General features: G+C 34.7%; 1 protein-coding gene across 1 annotated transcript in view; it reads right to left on the reverse strand.

Annotated features, from left to right (window-relative positions):
- The window catches only part of LOC108361984 (probable cytochrome P450 313a4), a 31,753-nt gene extending 15,335 nt beyond the window's left edge, over positions 1-16,418 (reverse strand). Inside the window, exons 1-3 of the mRNA XM_017614804.1 lie at positions 16,190-16,418; positions 15,907-16,110; positions 15,646-15,831 (exon numbers count right to left, since the gene is read on the reverse strand). Coding sequence (XP_017470293.1) covers positions 15,646-15,831; positions 15,907-16,110; positions 16,190-16,364 — 565 coding nt within the window. The 5' untranslated portion in view covers positions 16,365-16,418. The remainder of the gene's footprint in view (positions 1-15,645; positions 15,832-15,906; positions 16,111-16,189) is intronic.
- Positions 16,419-20,635: the final 4,217 nt, after the last annotated feature.

Genomic DNA, 20,635 nt, shown 5'->3' on the forward strand with positions numbered 1-20,635 from the left:
AAATCTTCGATAAATCAGTAATTATTGAAGCTAATTTATTCAAAATTGATGCTTGCAACAATTCGTTACCAAGAAATACGTTTAGGATACAATTTTGAAAAATGGGCGTGGCACCGCCCACTTATGATCACATATGTATCTCGGTAACCGTTCTAAAATATTATCTAAATCTAAATTATGTATTCAAATCGATTTGTCCATTGAAACATATAATTTTTCGAATACGGAATAAAGCGAAAAATAATGATCACATCCTTTCTTTTCGAAAAAATTAAAAATAAAAAGAATTATGAGAAATGATAAAAACTTATCAACTTGGTACCAACTTTGGATAAAATTAACAACTGTATTCGTCTGATTGCCTCGTAGTTAAATTTTCGATTTCTACCCAGTGTGCACGCATGTGCTTTTTTTAAGAAGTTTTACTTCTATCGCGTGTACGATGTTGCACTCGTGCTATTAAACTAATGCTTTTTTCTCAAGTAGTTTTGCTCAGTGGCAATTTATACATATATATGTAAGTAGTAGTGGCACATTGGGTGAACTAAATGCATTCATACATACATATTAATGTACAACTGTAGGTTGTCAAGTGCGGGTGATAAACCCATGTAGCATAGTTACATACTGTGTACATACCTGCAATTAAAATGGGGAAGAATGTTACAATTTCGGCATGTGACTGAAAAAAACTCTAAAATACACACAAATTGTGGTTTCCAAGACATGTACGAATTGATTAGCACAGCTGCATCCTTCAACTTGTCAACTCGCGGGAAATTCCCCGATTTCCAGGGGATTTCGGTTTAAGTGGCAATCGGGGAATTAGAAATTTTTTCGGGAAACTGGGTATGTTATTTTTATATTTCAAAGTAACCAAATTAGACGGACATGTTAATTTTTAACCATTTGACCCTTTTTGGAGCCATATTTTGTCAATTTGAATCGCAATATCGCCACAACAAGAGTTTTTCCAGATATAAAATTGTATGCCAGATGAAAGCTAAGATTTTGGGCTAGATTTGTGGAAACTTAGAATAAAATCGACTGACCAGTTTTTGAGAAAATACCCGAAATGTATATTTTCAGCAGCCCGATTTTTAGTGTTCAGGCGGTAAAGTTATGACATATTTATATTTTATAAACACAAAAGATAGCGTTAGAAAGCTTGTTTGAAGACCCTTCTACTGATATCCACATGAATGACATGGACTAACTAGTGCGGCCTCAGTTGTAGTTTAAAAAATTGCATTTTTTCGAATTTCAGGCAGCAGCCACGCCCACAAAGGCGTACGAATCAAAACATCCTGGAACAAAACCTTCTTAGTTTTTTTTGTACTTTAATTCCTGAAAGTTTGAAAAAAATTAAATGATGGTACGTACAGACGCCATATACATACCAAAGCATCTCGTAGTGGAGACACGAACCAAAACACATATACCTCTATATCTTTCCAACTAGTGGCCGGAACTTAATATTTAAGGTATCGTTTGAAAGGTATTCGCCTATAGAATAACACTAAATATGTTGGGTGTGCCCACATGCCCCCTTAAACCGGCAAAATAAAAAAAAACGTTTTTTGTTTCGCAATGTTTTAGCCTAATTTTTAAGAATCCGGTTAATCGCTTATGAAGCTTGAATACATTTTCTGGACACACTCTGCAAGACCNCATATTTTGTCAATTTGAATCGCAATATCGCCACAACAAGAGTTTTTCCAGATATAAAATTGTATGCCAGATGAAAGCTAAGATTTTGGGCTAGATTTGTGGAAACTTAGAATAAAATCGACTGACCAGTTTTTGAGAAAATACCCGAAATGTATATTTTCAGCAGCCCGATTTTTAGTGTTCAGGCGGTAAAGTTATGACATATTTATATTTTATAAACACAAAAGATAGCGTTAGAAAGCTTGTTTGAAGACCCTTCTACTGATATCCACATGAATGACATGGACTAACTAGTGCGGCCTCAGTTGTAGTTTAAAAAATTGCATTTTTTCGAATTTCAGGCAGCAGCCACGCCCACAAAGGCGTACGAATCAAAACATCCTGGAACAACACCTTCTTAGTTTTTTTTGTACTTTAATTCCTGAAAGTTTGAAAAAAATTAAATGATGGTACGTACAGACGCCATATAGTTACATACCAAAGCATCTCGTAGTGGAGACACGAACCAAAACACATATACCTCTATATCTTTCCAACTAGTGGCCGGAACTTAATATTTAAGGTATCGTTTGAAAGGTATTCGCCTATAGAATAACACTAAATATGTTGGGTGTGCCCACATGCCCCCTTAAACCGGCAAAATAAAAAAAAACGTTTTTTGTTTCGCAATGTTTTAGCCTAATTTTTAAGAATCCGGTTAATCGCTTATGAAGCTTGAATACATTTTCTGGACACACTCTGCAAGACCTTTCCAACGATATCTCAAACATGTCGATTGGACGTCTGGATAAAAACTTACAAATCTCGTGTATATATAAGCGAGTCACATTTCAGCATGCTACCGTTGCTGCTTTCCTCACTCGCGCGCACTGCCGTTCGCTGTGATGAGCAGAAAAGAGTGTTACTCAGGTGTACACGGCGTGTGAGTAGGATTCTTTCCTGCTCATTTTTCATACAAAAGATCTTTGTGCTTGGAATTACTGATTAATTTCTCAGAACTATAAAGACTATCGAAGGGTCTACAAAACTGAACATTCAAATTATTTAAATAAAAAGCTCGAAACTTTTACGAAACTTTGTGGATTTTTGTTTAACGCTGCACAAAAATTGTTAAAGTATAAACTGTAGTTTTATAAACAAATAATTAAAATTAAATAATATTAAGATAAATGGTCAAATATTGTCGATATGTGGGTGTCGTATAGATTTGATAAGCACTATAGCTAGGAATATTGCCAGAGTATTAATACAGTAAAACCCGCTTAAGTACCTCTCGAAAAATGTCAGTTTTTTGAGGTACTTAGGCGGGTTGGGTACTTAAAAGAACCCGCTTAAGTACCTCGATGCGGGTACTTAAGCGAACATAATTATTGATGATGATTGATGATTTGTTAACTTACATAAATACGTAAATCGTTGAATAAAACATAAACATTTGATGAAGTCTACGTGTTTATTTAAGATTTTTCAATTAAAATACAGTTCATTCCCTAACAAATACCATGTAAATCTAAGCCTAAGATTTTATAGAACACTTAAAGAAATAAATTCATCAAAATTTAAATTTTTTTCTCAGATGTGTTTTTTGAGTATATAGTTTTATACCCCATTCAATTTTAGTGTAATAATGTGCAAGTTTGAAGTGGCTAAAAATTACCGTTGATTTTTTTAAATTTTTTTTGCCGAAGGTGTGTAACGCTGCCACTGAGATTCAAAATATGTAAATATTTTAAGGAATTTTAAAAGAGCACTTAAAAGGGGTAAATTATAGGTAAAATGGGAAATGGGGTACCAAAAATTGAGGTACTTAGGCGGGTTGGGTAAATAAGCGGGGAGGTACTTAAGAGAGGAATTTTCTTCAGGTTACATTCAAAAATTCACATTGCCCAAAAATGTTGGTTACTTAAGCGGGGGGTACTTAAGCGGGTTTCACTGTGTTACTAATGAAATGCTATGCCCATTTTTAGTACCGAATCCAAAGAAGATGCTTCTTTTTTCCATTAATAATTCCTTAAAAATGCTTTTGGTTAAGAATTGTACCTGAAAATGTGTGCAATTAAAATGAGCAAATTAAAAACTCGATAGAATTTATAGTCAAAAATACAGTTTTTGTATAGATTTCATTTCAATTTCATTTCCCAACACTGATGCGAAATGTAATAAAAACACCTGTCAACTTAGAAAATAGAATTTGCTCGGCAACAACTTGGCGTGCAATCAAACGACAGCCTGGGCTTGTGTTGCGGATTGTGTTCAGTTCATACGGTTTACACGTATTTTATTTAGACAGACTGCACGCCGCACACCACAAGCCCTTTACGTGTTGATAGCTTTAAAATACGAGATTTCATTCCACATTTTTGCTAAAATTTTTTCCAAATTCAGAACAAAAACTCTTACAATAGTTTCGAAGATTGACTTTAAAATCGTTATAGTTTGGCTCTCAGAGGACCAGAGATTTTTATCATGACTCAAAGTGACATAGAATTGTGAGGCAGATGCACAACTGCATGCAAATCATTATAAATGCAATAAATAATGCATTTTTTGTATTAAGGGGTTAATTGTTTCGTTTTTTAAACAGAAGAATCCTGTTTCCCGCCTCAAAATCTATAAGATTAGTATAACAAAACATTAAATTTTTTTTCAGAACAAATCCGGTAGTTTCAGCGGGTCCTTTTTTAGAAGAGCACTGCTTTTGTCCAATTTGTTTAACCGCAAGGAGTAATTATGGCTCAATGGCAACATTTTTCCGTGAAAGGGAATTACATTGGCTTTCAAAACCTTTTTGTTTCAATCAAAATGTTGCTTCTATCGAAAGCGCAAGGATTAATTCGAATACAGCAGGGGTGGGAAATGCCGAGGCCAAAAAGAGCCACGTGTAAATTCTAAATGCTACAAAGAGCCATAAAAAAAAATTTTATTTTTAAATAAAACTATTATTAAAAATGGAAAACATCAATTTTATTATAACTCTAATGTACGTAAGATAGATATTAAAGAAAATTCCAAAGATCCATTTGGCCAAGTTTTCATAATCTGGTTTTACGTCAATTAAAGCCGATCGTAACAGTTCTGTTAAATGTTGGCTAGTCAGAAGGTACGTTAGATTAAAAGCTCCTGTCAAAAATGTTCAACAGCAAAATTTCGGCGAAATGTCATCTGTTCTCTCACAAGAGAAAAACATCCAATAGTACGCGAGCAGAAAACTTGCAGAAACCTGCAGGTTACGAACAGCTGATAAAAATTGTGTTTACTTTCAAAGGTATAAAACTGAAAACGTAAGAAAACAAATCCTGAAGTCTTATCCTGACAGAGTTCGCTGACTAAACGAATAATTACTTACTTCTTACAAGTTTACTTAGTCGCATTTTACTATTTTAATTACCAAACCATCAAATTCAATTTATAGATTTGCGTAAATTCCAATCAGCTGTTTTTAATCTGCTGTTTTTATTGGCGAATTGCTGTTGGCAAACATTTTTCCAGCAAAAATCTGCCGCTTTCCCTTAAAATGAAATGTCATTTTTCTCTCTCAATTTCCCCTACTTTTAAAATTTTTTGCGTACGCGACAAAAAGCTGATAATTTTTTTAAACTTCAACAATTACACTGGTTTACAGGAAAAATGTTCTCCAGATGCCACTATTCAGTTGACATGTAGAATTTCTCGGTGATTCTGAAAATCGAGATAGTTTTTTTTCTATGGATAACTTTGCGAGATATTTGCAATTTACCGTTATTCAACTTTAAAAAATAGTGGTTTCACTTAATCACGTATAACTTACGAACCAATTGAATAATCGAATCAGCGAGCGGTTCTACATACAAATTGGATAGTGGCATCTGGAGAACAAAATCAAAATTAAAATTTGCGATCCAGTGTTATTAGGTACGCGAATACAAATAATTGTGAACAGTATTTTGACTTTACGAATTTCATTTGTACTCTACAAAGACTCACAGTTATACGTTGTACCAAAAATTTAAAATATACGGCACGCAACGATTTATCACAGCGGATATTTTAAATCTTGCCGACAATCCAAGCAATGGCAAAGCTTTATGTTGCAGTTCCAGCGCCTGATGTTCTTTTAATTCCAAAACCACCAACTTTTCTCGCTTTTCTTAAAAAGGTTAATTTCGGATATTGTAAACTCATCCTCAATTATGTTACATAAAAAATGTTTGGGAAGTATGCAAACGTACATTTAAATTATTTCAAATCGGCAAATCTTTTTCAAAATCTGCTTTTAAATCATGCGCAATACTTTTTTCCATCCATTGAAAATGATAAAAAATTTTATTAATTTTTTTATATTTAATATTCTTTTTTTTTGAGATCATTATTAAAAAGACGTAGTTTAGCTTCCACCATAGATGAGGTATTCACAATACGCCAAATTTTGGAAAAGACCTGCGAGAATATGACCAACACCCAGCATCTAATTGTCGATTTCGAAAGCACGAAGAGAAGTTGTCTTTATGCCGCGATGTTCGCTATATTTATATAATCAATCCTTAAAACTGGTCACCAAAATAACTAACTTGGGGTTTGTTATCAACTCTAACCTTAGCTGTTGTGATCATATTACTGAGCAAAGTATATGGAATACTTAGAAATCTGAGGCTTTCGGCATCATTCACTCCATTTGCCACTAGACAAATGCTAGCACGTCAATTAATTGTACCTATAATAACGTACTCAGAGTTGGTATACAGCAAACTTGATTCCGCCTCTGCCCATAAAATTCACATATTATTTAATCATATTACTCGGTACGTATTTGGTATTCGTAAATTTGACCATATATCTGCCTGGAGGTCTTCCTTGCTGGGGTGTGAAATCTCCGACTACATAAAGGCCACAAACTGCATTTTCCTTTTCCGACTTATGAATACGAAGATACCTTATTACTTATATGAAAAACTTATCTTTCCTAAGTCGGAACGATCATACGACTTAATCTTATCTCTATACAAATTTAACAATTCCACAAGACTGTTTTTCATTAACGCTATACGAATCTGGAACTCTATTCCAATTAATGTTAGAAGCAAACTTAACAAGAGCAACTTTAAAGCTATTCTGTATACCCACTTCTCTTCAAATTGATGAACCAATCTGTATTTGTAATATTTATCTAGACTACTTTCGATATTTGTTGTTACATTTAATATTCTATTGTTATAATTTGTAGTTTGTATGAAACTGTTGTACTAAAAAAGACTAAGTCTTATTGTAGTAATGTTTTTTGAAATAAAATGAAATGTCTGAATTTGGTATCGCCGCGTAACTAATAAAATAATAATAGATTGGCGCTTACACATATGTTAGTGTTTGGAGCTTCTCCTCCGATTTCTGGCGTGCGCCTTGATGTTCTCACACAAAGCGGAGGGACCTACAGTTTTACGCCGACCCCGAACGGTGATTGTATTTTTATGAGACGCTGCGTTTCATGGCAGAAATACATTCGGAGGTTTGCCATTGCCTGCCGAGGGACGACCGCTGTTAAGAAAAAACCTTTATCTATATTTTTGCGTTGTTGCTTTGACCAGGGTTTGAACCCAGGTGCTGCAGAGTGGAAGCGCCCACTACTTACCACTACACCACAGCGGCCGCGAAACTAATACGGCTGTGTAAAATGACGTTGAGTAATACGATCAGCTCTGTCAGAATTGGGAAGGACCTCTCCGAGCCGTTTGATACCGAACGAGTTTTCAGACAAGACGACCCCCTTTCGTGTGATTTCTTTAATGTGATGTTGGAGAAGATAAGAGCCGCAGAACTGAATCGTTCAGGAAAAATACTTAACAAGAGCGTACAGTTGCTGGCGTATGCAGACGACATCGATATTATCGGTAAAAAGCAAGATAAGATAGAGAAGCAAAGCGAATGGGTCTGGGTCTGTCATCACACAAACAGTCAGAGCATGCGCGTCTTGGTACCAGTGTTACCATTTTACCCGTTTTCCGGCTAAATTCAGTCGGTTGCGATAGCAAACAGCCGGAGAAATTTCGGTTTAGCCGGCAGCCGATTTTTTAGCCGTTTTGTAAAAGAAAAAGATAAGCCGATTTTGCTATTTGCCTTGTTTTCTTATAATTAAAACACCAATATATGTTTCCATTTTTCACTGAGTTACCTAAAAGTAGTAGCCATGCTTGAATTAAAGAACTAACACTGAAATGCGTCAAAATGAAAATAAAAGAGAACAAATTTCTATCTAAACAAAACTCTCTGGGCAGTAGTGGCGGCAACCTATCGATAGTGGACACCATCGATAGTTGATAATAGTTTTTTGGGTCACTATCGATTTTGCCGATAGTCATTTTTTTTCCGATAGTGCGCTGTCGTCCATAGTCTCGATAGTGTGGATGAATTTTAATACCCGAGCGCACATGTGAACAAGGGTATATTAACTTTGTTCACATAACGGCTGTTTGTAACAGCCAAAACGAATCGAGATAGATATAGGCAAATGTATACATAAATGCTCAGAATGAAAAGATAAGTCGTTTAAGCCATGTCTGTCTGTCCGTCTGTCTGTCCGTGTACACTATAACTCGAGAAAAATTTAGATATCTCAACGATATTTGGTATGTAGGTTGCCCTTTACCCAAGGTAGGTTGGTAATGAAAATGGGCAAAGTCGGTCTGTAACCACTCCCACTTCCCATATAACGGTATTTTCTAAAAATGCAAAAACTACGATATTTCAGTAAATATAAGATGAAAATTGTTGAAAATTAGACTGTGAAGTAGAATTGTGCTTAAAAAAATTATATTATTTTGACATTTTTGGAAAATGGGTGTGACCCCGTCCATATATGATGATCTGAAGTGGGTATTGCAATCTTTGAGTTTAAGTTAATTAGCTTCAGTAGTTGCTAATTTATCGCAGTTTTCGTGTTTCTGTAAATTACCGTTATGTGGTAGGTGGGCGCGGTTATTGCCCGATTTCAAAGATTTTTAACAGATTTCTTAGCTAGGCCATAGGCAAGGCTCGGACCGAGTTTGGTGAGGATTGGTGAAGCGGCTACTGTGATACAGTATTTCATCATAAGTGGGCGGGGTCACGCCCATTTTTCAAAAAATTCATAATAATATTATTTTTACCACAATTCTACTTCACGTACTAATTTTCATTAATTCGCATCCAATATTAACAGAAATATCGCAGTTCTTGCATTTTTCGAAAATATCGTTATATGGGAAGTGGGCGCGATTACAGTCCAATTTGGCCCATTTTCAATACCAACCTACCTGTGATAAATGGAAACCTATATACCAAATTTCATGGAGATATCTCTGTTTTTGATCGAGTTATCGTGTACACGGACGAACGGACGGACAGACAGACATCGCATANGTGGAGATATCTCTGTTTTTGCTCGAGTTATCGTGTACACGGACGAACGGACGGACAGACAGACATCGCATAATCGACTTCTCTATTCATTCTGAGCTTTTATGTAACAATTTGTCCATATCTATCTTGATTCGTTTTGGCTGTTACAAACAGCCGTTATGCGAACAAAGTTAATGTACACTTGTGCACATGTGCGCTCGGGTATAAAATGTTCTAAGCAAAGAGAAAGTAAAAAGAGCCGCGCTTTGCTAAGCAAAGAGCCATATTTCGCTGATAGANAATCGACTTCTCTATTCATTCTGAGCTTTTATGTAACAATTTGTCCATATCTATCTTGATTCGTTTTGGCTGTTACAAACAGCCGTTATGCGAACAAAGTTAATGTACACTTGTGCACATGTGCGCTCGGGTATAAAATGTTCTAAGCAAAGAGAAAGTAAAAAGAGCCGCGCTTTGCTAAGCAAAGAGCCATATTTCGCTGATAGAGCCACGTTTGCCCACCGTTGGCATAGAAGGTTGAAAAAGGCCCTGTGCTCCGCCAGTATTTACATTTACATACTAAGTCTTATATTTAAATCTGATGCGGAATTCTACCGATTTGTACCAAATTCGGTAGGGTTATTGTTCTTGTAACATATAAGCGAAACGTTGAAAATTATTGAAATCGGACTAAAATTACGGCCACTCTTCACATAACTGTAAATTTCAGATATCCCAGAAACTTGGGTATTTCGAAATTTAAGCACGCTAATTTACTCAAAATTGATACTAACAACAATCCCTTAAAAATAAGTAACGTTATTATGGAATTTTGGAAAATGGGCGTGATACCGCTCACATATGACTATAGAAGTTAATCTCACTATATCTAACTGAACGCGCTATCGAAGATGTTTAAAATAGGGCTAAAACCACCCCTGTTTACCATTCAGCAGGANCAAAGTTGATATACACTTGTGCACATGTGCGCTCGGGTATAAAATGTTCTAAGCAAAGAGAAAGTAAAAAGAGCCGCGCTTTGCTAAGCAAAGAGCCATATTTCGCTGATAGAGCCACGTTTGCCCACCGTTGGCATAGAAGGTTGAAAAAGGCCCTGTGCTCCGCCAGTATTTACATTTACATACTAAGTCTTATATTTAAATCTGATGCGGAATTCTACCGATTTGTACCAAATTCGGTAGGGTTATTGTTCTTGTAACATATAAGCGAAACGTTGAAAATTATTGAAATCGGACTAAAATTACGGCCACTCTTCACATAACTGTAAATTTCAGATATCCCAGAAACTTGGGTATTTCGAAATTTAAGCACGCTAATTTACTCAAAATTGATACTAACAACAATCCCTTAAAAATAAGTAACGTTATTATGGAATTTTGGAAAATGGGCGTGATACCGCTCACATATGACTATAGAAGTTAATCTCACTATATCTAACTGAACGCGCTATCGAAGATGTTTAAAATAGGGCTAAAACCACCCCTGTTTACCATTCAGCAGGAGTTTTCGGAAAGGTGTAACACAAATCGTCGTTTAAATCACTAAACCGCATATCGTCGTTCAGCCAAACCGCGTAACTGACATTTTTAGGCAAAAATTGGATTTGCTCGCACAAGCTCTTGACTCAATCCTTATCCTTTCGTCCTGAAATATATTAGCTAGAAATGCGATTGCTTTATAAAAAAGAGAGCCATTTTGAAATATGAGTCTTTTACTCTTTAGAAAATAATTTGTGCAACCTCATATACGCGGTTTTGCATTTTGTTGATACGCGCTTTATATATATTTAATACATACTTGCGCCGGGCACTTGATGTTCGGCTCCGTCCGTACTTAGACTTTCTTAGTTGTTTCTTTTGCTGATTTGCACTTTGTTATACTAAAATTGTATGAGCTGTAAAACTGCATACCCAAAATTGTTCTTAAACTCTATGAAAGAGTTCAAAATATTTCTGAAATTTTTTTGAATTTTTCTAAATTTTGTATAAAGTTTTACCAATATTTTTTGTAAAAATAATAAAAAATATTAACAAGAAAAACGTTATGAATATTTAAATAAAAAAATCAACACGTGAACATTTGTTTGGGTCACCATAATAAATAAGTACATCAAAATAAAACTTTGTTAAATTGTTTAAAATTGATTTTGATTTAGTGGAGGAAAACTCTATGCCGCTTACAAGGCCATGCTGCGATCGGGCGCAACGGGCGCTATGTGGGACCGCTATAGGGATCTGAAGAGGGAAGCGCTATAAGAAGGGATAGACCGAAATACTTGAGTACGAAGAGCTTGAAATGCCGGCCGGCAGGAAGAATACCCGGAAATTTAACCAGAGAGTTAGGCGACTTACGGAAGCTTTCAAGACCAGGGCGTACTCCTGTAAGAATAACAATGGCGACTTAGTTGCCGATGGTCAAAACGTACTTAAGTTATGAAGGGAACACATTTCCACCCTACTATATGGTAGCACCACGGAAAGTTATGGAGAAGAAGAACCCCAGCCCGCAGTCGATGATGATGAAGTCGATGTTCCAACGCTTGACTACGACGAGGTACGAATAGAAATAACGCGGCTGAAAAACAACAAAGCTGCTAAAGCTAACGGCCTGCCAGCTGAGCTATTCAACTACGGGGGCGAGGAATTGATAAGGTGCATGCATCAATTCTTGTGCAGAATATGGTCTGATGAATGCATGCCCGACGACTGGAATTTAAGTGGGCTCTGCCTACTCCACCACGCCATTCGCGCCAACTACCGCGAGATCAGCATTCTAAGCATACAAGGTCTTATCGAGCGTATTGTGTGAAAGATTGAAGCCAACCGTCAATGAACTCATTGGGCCTTATCAGTGTGGCTTTAGACCTGACAAATCCACTATAGACCAGATATTCACAATACCTCAAATCTTGAAAAAGACCCGCAAGAAAAGGATCGACACTCACCACCTATTTGTCGACTTTAAAACCGCTTTCGACAGCACTAAAAGGAGTTACTCATCACGACTGTGCAGGCATATGGCGCAGAAGCATGGACAGTGACAACATCCGATTAGGCGGCTCTTAGGGTATTCGAGCAAAAGATGTTGCGGCATATTTACAGGCCTTTACGCCGTTGGCGGCATAGTACATCGAATGAAAATACAGCGGCTCCGCTAGCTTGGCCATGCCGTTCGAATGGACACCGACGCTCCAGCTATCAAAGTATTCAACTAAAGAATAGGGGCTTTAGGGTATTAAGCTACATATGTGTAAGGATTTTCTAAGCAATTTTAGAGAAATTTAATCAAGTATTGCTACATCTGCGAGATCCATGCAATTCTGCGTACAGTGAGCAGTGCTGCCGTTTTGATCCAAATGGATCAAAATGATTTGTTTTCATCGAATTTTTAAAAGATACTTTTATTTTTAGCTTAGTATAAATTGTGATACATTTTAATTCACAACCAGGTTGAGGGTAACTCTTCCCATCTTCCACCCAAATCAATATATTTGGTTGCCCTTTGTGAAATAGAAATTGACATTTTCATAAAAATTTTTGATTTATATTTAAAGACGTTTTTATATTTATTGAACTTAGGTTTAAGTGTTTGAAGACCAAGTGCATGGGAAAACCCTAAAATAGCTGCTTTTCTAACAAAATCGTTTTACGTTCCTTTTTATTTAAAATTGGGTAGGTTCAGAAGGCGCAGCAGTCGAGCGCAACCGTTGCCAAAAAAAAAAATCAGTGATCGTTATGCGTCTTCTGAACAGCTTGATACTAGATTTGTAAAACTGTCGATAGTGCCACCATCAATAGTTTCCATGTTTCAGAAAAAAACTATCATTACTCGTTGATAGTTTCCAGCAATACTGTCGATAGTGTCAACGCTACCATCGATAGTCAATGTAATGTTAAAAACTGCTCCAAATTAACTGGGACGGCATCGAAAAATAAAAAAAAAACAAAATATTGAAAATATAAACACACGTAGGGCAGTTTCTTAAGTAACTTTTAACTTTAAAATTCACTTTATGTATAAATATTGCCTAAACATGTATAGTTCTGTCTAAGTAAAGCATTTTATTATCGAATTTTATTTATTAATTTACATATCTATTACTGAAGCTTACAATTAAAAATAAAATTATTAGCCTGGTAAAGAAAGCTTCCTCTTATGATCTATAACACGTGGCAACAAAAAAGGGAAAATTGCGGCAAATGTTACAGCTGTTTTTGCTTGACTTGCCAGTGCTGATTACAAATCCATGAGCATAAGGTTTCCATCGGCTCCAGATTTTGTGCACAACGAGGTCAAAATGTCAAAAAATCGAGTTTTTTGGCAAAATTTCAGAAGCTCTAGCAAAGAATCAGAAGGCGGTATTAGGCTTAAATTAAAGCTAGGAGTCTCGACTACTATCCCGGAAAATACCATCCCTACATCTTGACCTGATGGTCACTTATAGTCATTTATCGAACAGCAAAACCTGATTTTGTGCGAAGTTTGAGTACCCACCGCAATTAAACAAAAGGGGATAGAGCCTTCCACTTGGGCTGAAATTAAGGCTTGAACTTTCGACTATAATCGCTTAAAATACCATCCCTGAACCTTAACCCTAAGGTCACTTATAGTTATTTATTTAACAGCAAAAGCTGATTTTGGCTAAACTTATTTATTTTTTTCATTAGCACAGTATTTATTCCAGTATTTTTATATTGTTCAATAAATGACTTTAAGTGACCATCAGGTCAAGATGCGGGGATAGTAGCCGAGAGTTATAGCTTTAATTTAAGCCCCAGTTAAAGGTTCTATCATCTTTTGTTTTTTGTGCTAGACCTTCTAAAATATTGCAAAAAACGCGATTTTTTGACACTTTGACCTCGTTTTTCTCAAAATCTGGAGCTGATGGAAACTTTATGCTTACGGACTCGTAATCAGCATAAAAAAGTCTATCAAAAACAACTTTATCATTTGCCGCAACAAAATCACTGTTGCCTTGTTTAATTGTTGCTTATTATAAATTTTCAAATATGATATATTTTGCTTAAATTTCGTAATATAACTTTTCGATTTGTTTACAGCCAAGAAACATACAAACTTCAAACACCGAGAAATATTTTACTTCAGACATAGCCTTATGGTTTGAAGCAACGTTTAAATATAAAGGGAGCTTTTCAATTAAAGGTTCCTTGAAAAAACGGAGGAATCACAATGAAAGTACCACTTTTAATAAAAAATTGACTAACTTAAATAACTGACGCGCAGCTACATGGAGAAATTATAAATAAAATCGGCTGCGATAGAGGTTTTAAACTATCGATAGTCAACTAGTACTATCGATAGTTTAGCCTTTTTTGAGAAAAACTATCACTACTCATCGATAGGGGCAAAAAAATAAAACTATCGATACTATCGATAGTACCATCGATAGTTTGACACCTCTACTTGATACATTGGCTGTAAAATGCAAATCTCAAAGGTACACACCTCCTTGATGTCTCAAATGATCAGAAAAATATTACGACCATCTAACACGCAACTGTTGAGTTGATCAGAAGTACACAATAACGAATTCAGAAGGTGCAATCGCCACAGTTACTGAGCTGTTTCGTCTTCTGAACGTGCCCATTAAGTTTGTTTTCTTTCACCGAACATACCACCTTTAGTATGCATATGGCATCACTGTTAGCTACAGACAAGTAGACTGTTGTCGTTGACACTGCCTTAAGAATTTGAGTATGTATTGTGAAAATTACTTGTATGTATTTACAGTGTTACACAACAATTTGATATGTGATTTTAGTTAACTATGCGAACGAATTCAACTGTTACCCAGTATAAAAGCTTTATTTTCACCATGCATTTTATATAAAAACCTAATATTATTATTAAAAACTGTCAACAGTCTCAATTAAAAATTCAAACTACCATTTTAATTTAAGAATAAGAAGTTTTATTGAAGAATAATACTTTCATACTTGAATTTTTTTTCTTGATACTTTTGATCCTTTTTAGGGATATTTGGTGATACATTTCTTCTGAACGGTGCGGCAACACTAACAGTGAGCCAATGTTAATATTACCCAGCGTCGGAAGTAGTCATTTAAGTTTAATTTTTTTACGTTAGGGTTGATATATTCAGCTCAAAGACCTTAGTTAACCGTGGACAGAGGGGGAGGTATTTTTCACACATGATATTGATATGTATCTAATATTTGATAACTTAAAGTGTCGCTTTATATCTTCAAAGCAATTCATCATTTCATGCTTTGTTCACAGATCTGTAAAGTATTTATAAATAACAAGGCAAACAAAGTCACAGTTCTCCAAAAACAAAATCAACGCGCACTTGTTATAATAAATTAACCTGGTTTATCCTGAGTTTCGCCCGAAAAAAAAATTCAGCCGAACATTTGTCATCCGCCCATAATAAATACATGGAAACCAAAAGTGAAAAGTGAACCGGTTTGGGGAAATGAAATTCATGTTAAGGCTAAATATCAATTTCTCGTTTTCTAAGCTCACGCAATTATCGAAAATATTATGTTATTGACCAACTAACTTGTAGTAAGTTTTAAACCTATTACGCTAAAGCGTAAAACGTTATGTATATTGTTACAAACTCACGAATGCTCAGTTGTAAGCCATAAGCTTTGATAACACCGTAGACGTCCTGTTCACCGCGACCAGCCATAGCGATTAACTTCTGCTTCACATTCTTTGCATTGTCGTTGAATAGCGGGAAAAAGCTCATGAGATTGTTGTGGCTAAGAAAAGGACTTATTGCTTTGCGACCGGGTTTCCATTTCTTCACTGTGCATGCGAAAATTCAGCATAAAATTGGCTTTATACGAACATATAAACATATGTGTTATAACACTTATTCACCTGGATTCACAATAATCCCGTTAATGACACCGTTATTAAAGTGAGCATACAAATCTCTGGCTTTGTTGAGAAACTCAGATGAAGATGTGACATGCTCAATCACTTCCGGCTCGACAGTAATTATAATCGGAGTTGTGGCTACCCACACACAACCGGTTAAACTCTTTATTTCATCGAAACCACGGCTTACAGTGCTATAAACTTCTGCAATTGTATTGTAATTAACCATTTAACGTAATGTTTAAAAAATTTTAAGTACTCGGACACTTTTCACGGCACTTACTACTTAAATTAAAGAACTTATATGTGACCCCAATAAAAGGTAATCCGTACTGCGTCGGCAATTTGGATGTTATATTACGAAAGGATCTTCGTTTTTCATACAACCTCCAACTGGCGATGAGCAGCAGAATGGCTGCCGTCAGGATTACCGATTGCATTGAAATTAGAACACTCATACTTGTAACGAGAGCACCGTAAACACGTAGGGTGAAATGAACTAAATGTGAACAACTAAAGCTGTAAATGATAACTGCACAATCTTATATATATTCCTATAAACATGCATCTATATACATAGGAATGTAGAACTACATTATTACTTTTATTACAGTTTTATTATATCAGAAATTAAAGCTCTCAAAATCGTTTAGCGGTTGAAAGTACATATATATATAAGCATACATAAATATGTACAGTAAGTACAGTAAGTTGAACACTGGCGGTGCAGAACATTTTTTCCTACTATGAGCGTCAAAACTTGTTCTAATATAATAGTCACAATTATTTTCAAGAAAAATTTTTTTGCATTATTACCCTGTACGGCAAAATCAACTTTTTCTCTGGGTATTGGACCAAATCAATTTTTTTGATTTTTCCGTTTTTTGAAGTTGGCCTCCGAAATCGAGATATGGGCCTTCGAAGTTCGAAATAGGGCTTTTGGAAAAAAATTATATTTAAGTATTGCATGTAAATAACTAAAACCCTAAAAACATAGACGTAGTCCTCTTTTTTTATTGGTATTTTTTCCTTTTAAGTGTTTTTTCTAAAATTTTTATATACGAAGTATACAAATATGCCTATTAGACGAAAAGGGATTTAATCCCCTTAAAAACGATGCCAATTTTTTAAGAATCGGCGATGAACTTTTTTGGTTAAAATAGTTTTTGATACAAAAAATTATTTTTTACTTTTAAGTGTTTTTTTTCAAATTTTTATTCACGAAGTATATAAATATGCATATAAGGGAAAAGGTTTAATCTCCTCTACAACGATACCAATTTTTTAAAAATCGGTTTTTACTCTTTTTGTTTAAAATATTTTTTTATACAAAAAAGGGTATTTTTTCATTTAAATGTGTTTCTTCTCACATTTTTATATACGAAGTATACAAATATGCATATCACAAGAAAGATGGTTATTAACTCACCTTTACAACGATATGAATTTTTTAAAAATCAGTTCAAAATTTTCTGAAATATTATGTTTTAAAAGTTTACATGCAATAATTAAAAATAATTTTTTACCAAAGGTCCAATTTCGAACTTCGAAGGCCCATATCTCGGAGGCTTACTTCGAAAAACAGAGAGATTACTTTTTTGCTTATTTCAAAATCTCTTTAAAAATTTGGTTTCGTCCAATACCTAGCCGGGTGATATACAGTGTTATTAATATTAATTATGAAATATAGTTCGTTTTATAATATAAAGCATTTAAATCAAAGTTTCACACTTTATTTAAAGTTCACTAAAATTCAAAAAATTCTCATCATGATTTTAAAATTTTCATTCAGAACTTCTACAAAATATTCGAGTATGCAGTTTTGTTGCCCATTCACTTATAATGCAAGTTTATGGGGAATGATGCTGAAGTTACAGTCCTTGGCCAGGCATAAATCTATATTTACGCGCCTTTCTTCGTCGTCAACTAGGTTATGCGTATTTCTTCGCCGAACTTTTTCTTGAGCGTATTTTTTCGTAATTTGTTTTGTACGTGTCTTTTTTCACTTTCAAAACAATAGCGCGCCCCAATAGTCGCATTTGCCGACATGCAATGCACTAGCGTGTCATTCCTGGGATCCGAGATTGTAGACCTTGGGCAGGGAATTACTTTTTTTTCTATTTTTAACGTATTTTTTATTCAGGTTTTTTATTGTAGTTTTTAAATTCAATTTTTCAAAAAGAAAAATATTTGTTTTAAATTCATTTAATTTGTATGGCAAAGGTATTTCTTTACGTATATACATATGTACATGTTTTTCTCAAATGAAATTAGAATTTCAAATTTGTAATTTACATACATTTAAATTTAAATAACACTGATTTAATTTGAAAAATCTTAACCACCTCCAGGCGGCCTGGAATCTGCGACCTCAGAACCAGAAACGCTAGTCTTCACGCGACGCCAGAGCCGACATTTGTAAGAAAAGCGATTAAAAGCGTTTTATTCGTGGTTCGAAATGGTCGAACTTGTATGTCATCGCTTTAGCTCATCTAGTATGAACTGGTAGTTTTACTGACTCGTTTGGTTTTTCACTGCAGGGTAGATACTAAAGTTCAAAAACGGGAAGAATGTAGCATGCGCCAAGTACCTGAGTAATTTGGACGTGCAAAATACTTTCAAACTAAATATAAGATTAAAAGAATTAAAATTTACCTTACACTCACCTTAAGTTACCTTACCACAACTCACCACACCTCATTTAAACTAACCACACCTAAATTCACCAAAACCTAACCCACTACAACTGAACTTATCTTACCTTTGGAAACTATTTCGGGATTTTAGAGATACTCGGGATTTAATCAGGTTTTTCGAGACTATTTCAGGATTATTATTATTTATCGATATATTTAATCTCGAAAAACTTTAAATAGTCCCTAGAATCTTAGATATCTCGAAGCAGCCTAGAAATTCTCGAGATAGGGCCGAGAATCCCAAAAAAAAAAGTCCCGAAATAGTCTCAAGAATCCCGAATATACTGAAATAGTTCCGAAGTAGTCTCGAAAACTCCGAAGAAGTCTCGGAAATCTCGAAATGGTCCCAATAATCCAGAAACTCGTATGAATACTAGCATAATCGGTATATAGTAACATCCAACATACTTGTACTTTGCTATTTACGACAACATAATACTTTTGTATCTAGTAACTAACACTTGGTAAATACAATTATCCATTAATCAATTTAAAATGAAAATGTGTTAATAAGGCAATGACTCAATTTATTTGACGTATATTTTAGGTCACATTGAATAAGGAAAGTTATTCATTATTTAAATGAAAAATAAAAAATATTCAAAAGGCAACAACAAAATTAATTTGTGTTATAATTAATGTCTTGGTAAATGAATAAAATATTTGCTCTTTAAGGTAATAGTCTAAGCTACACTTCAGTTTTTTTAGTCTTGACTCTCCCTATTAGAGTAGGGCTGCCAGATATATCTGTTGCCAAACCGGGACACTTTAGGGAGGGCCTCTCGCCCCCTTCTCATTTTTCATTTCATTTGACGTGCGAAAGGATGTAGTGAAATTTTATTTTGACAGACAAAAACAAAAACATAAAAACATGAGATCATGAGATCATTACAACGTACGCCAACAAATCAAAACAACTTATCACAACCAAAGCACAGAGAACTTTTCACAATGCATGAAGCTTTTTTTATTCTTTATAAAAATACAATTTATAATAAATATATGAAAAACATAGGAATAAAATTGTTAAACTTTGTGTAACAGACTTTTTATACATATTTTTAAAATGAAGTTTTGCTGCCCATTAAATTTTAGTTGATTTTTGGTATTGTTTTTACTGAGAGTTTCTTCCATACAAACTATGTTCGGTAATTCTTTTTATATGGAAGACACTGTCAGTAAAAAAAAATAAATGCTAAAAATCAACGAAATTTGCCATCAACTTCAGACATGCACTTTGTTAATTGGCTCAAAAGCTACATTTTGAAAATTTGTCTAAAAGATCTGATTAGAAATTGTGATCTAATGAAAGAGCCTCCGAGCCAATAATTTTGTACGGCACTGTACTTCTAAGTACTCTAGGTTTCATGAAAAAAAAATATAAGTACAAGATAACATTAAAATATCAGTCATATTTTTCGTTGCTGTGAACTTGTTTTAAAACTTTTCTTTTCCTTTCTTTTCCTTAATATAATTGTAAAACTCTGTGCACGTCATTTTGAACGTATTTAGGTACATATACTCATCATCAACTATTGCTTGTGCAAAGTTCAACTATCTCGAAATGTGACTATTTCACAAATGAAACCGGTGCACTGAAGTTTAGAGTTAAAAAAGCGTGCTAAATTAAAAAAATACGCATTTGAAAGAGCACCAACCCAANTGGTGCACTGAAGTTTAGAGTTAAAAAAGCGTGCTAAATTAAAAAAATACGCATATGAAAGAGCACCAACCCAACTCGTAATACATTTAAGTATACAAATTTTTGTATTTAGTATAGAAATATTCAATTCAAATACGCCCATATTAAAATGAAACGATTTGCAATTACCGATTGCTTTTTCATAATTAAGTTATAAAAAATATTTAAATTCCGTGCTGGTTGTAATGGGAATTGAACCCTCACCCTCTGGAAATTAGCAAATTGTGGCAGGCATCTTCGTGCACTCAGCTACAGCCAAACATGTAAATGCGCATTTAAAGGTTGAGTTTGAATCATTACCACGCGTGCGTGTTATGAAAGTATTATTTTT

The sequence above is a fragment of the Rhagoletis zephyria genome, unplaced genomic scaffold (genome assembly GCF_001687245.7).
Source record: "Rhagoletis zephyria isolate East Lansing unplaced genomic scaffold, Rhagoletis_zephyria_1.1 Rzeph_scaffold_00902, whole genome shotgun sequence".
In the NCBI taxonomy this organism is placed as follows: Eukaryota; Metazoa; Arthropoda; class Insecta; order Diptera; family Tephritidae; genus Rhagoletis; species Rhagoletis zephyria.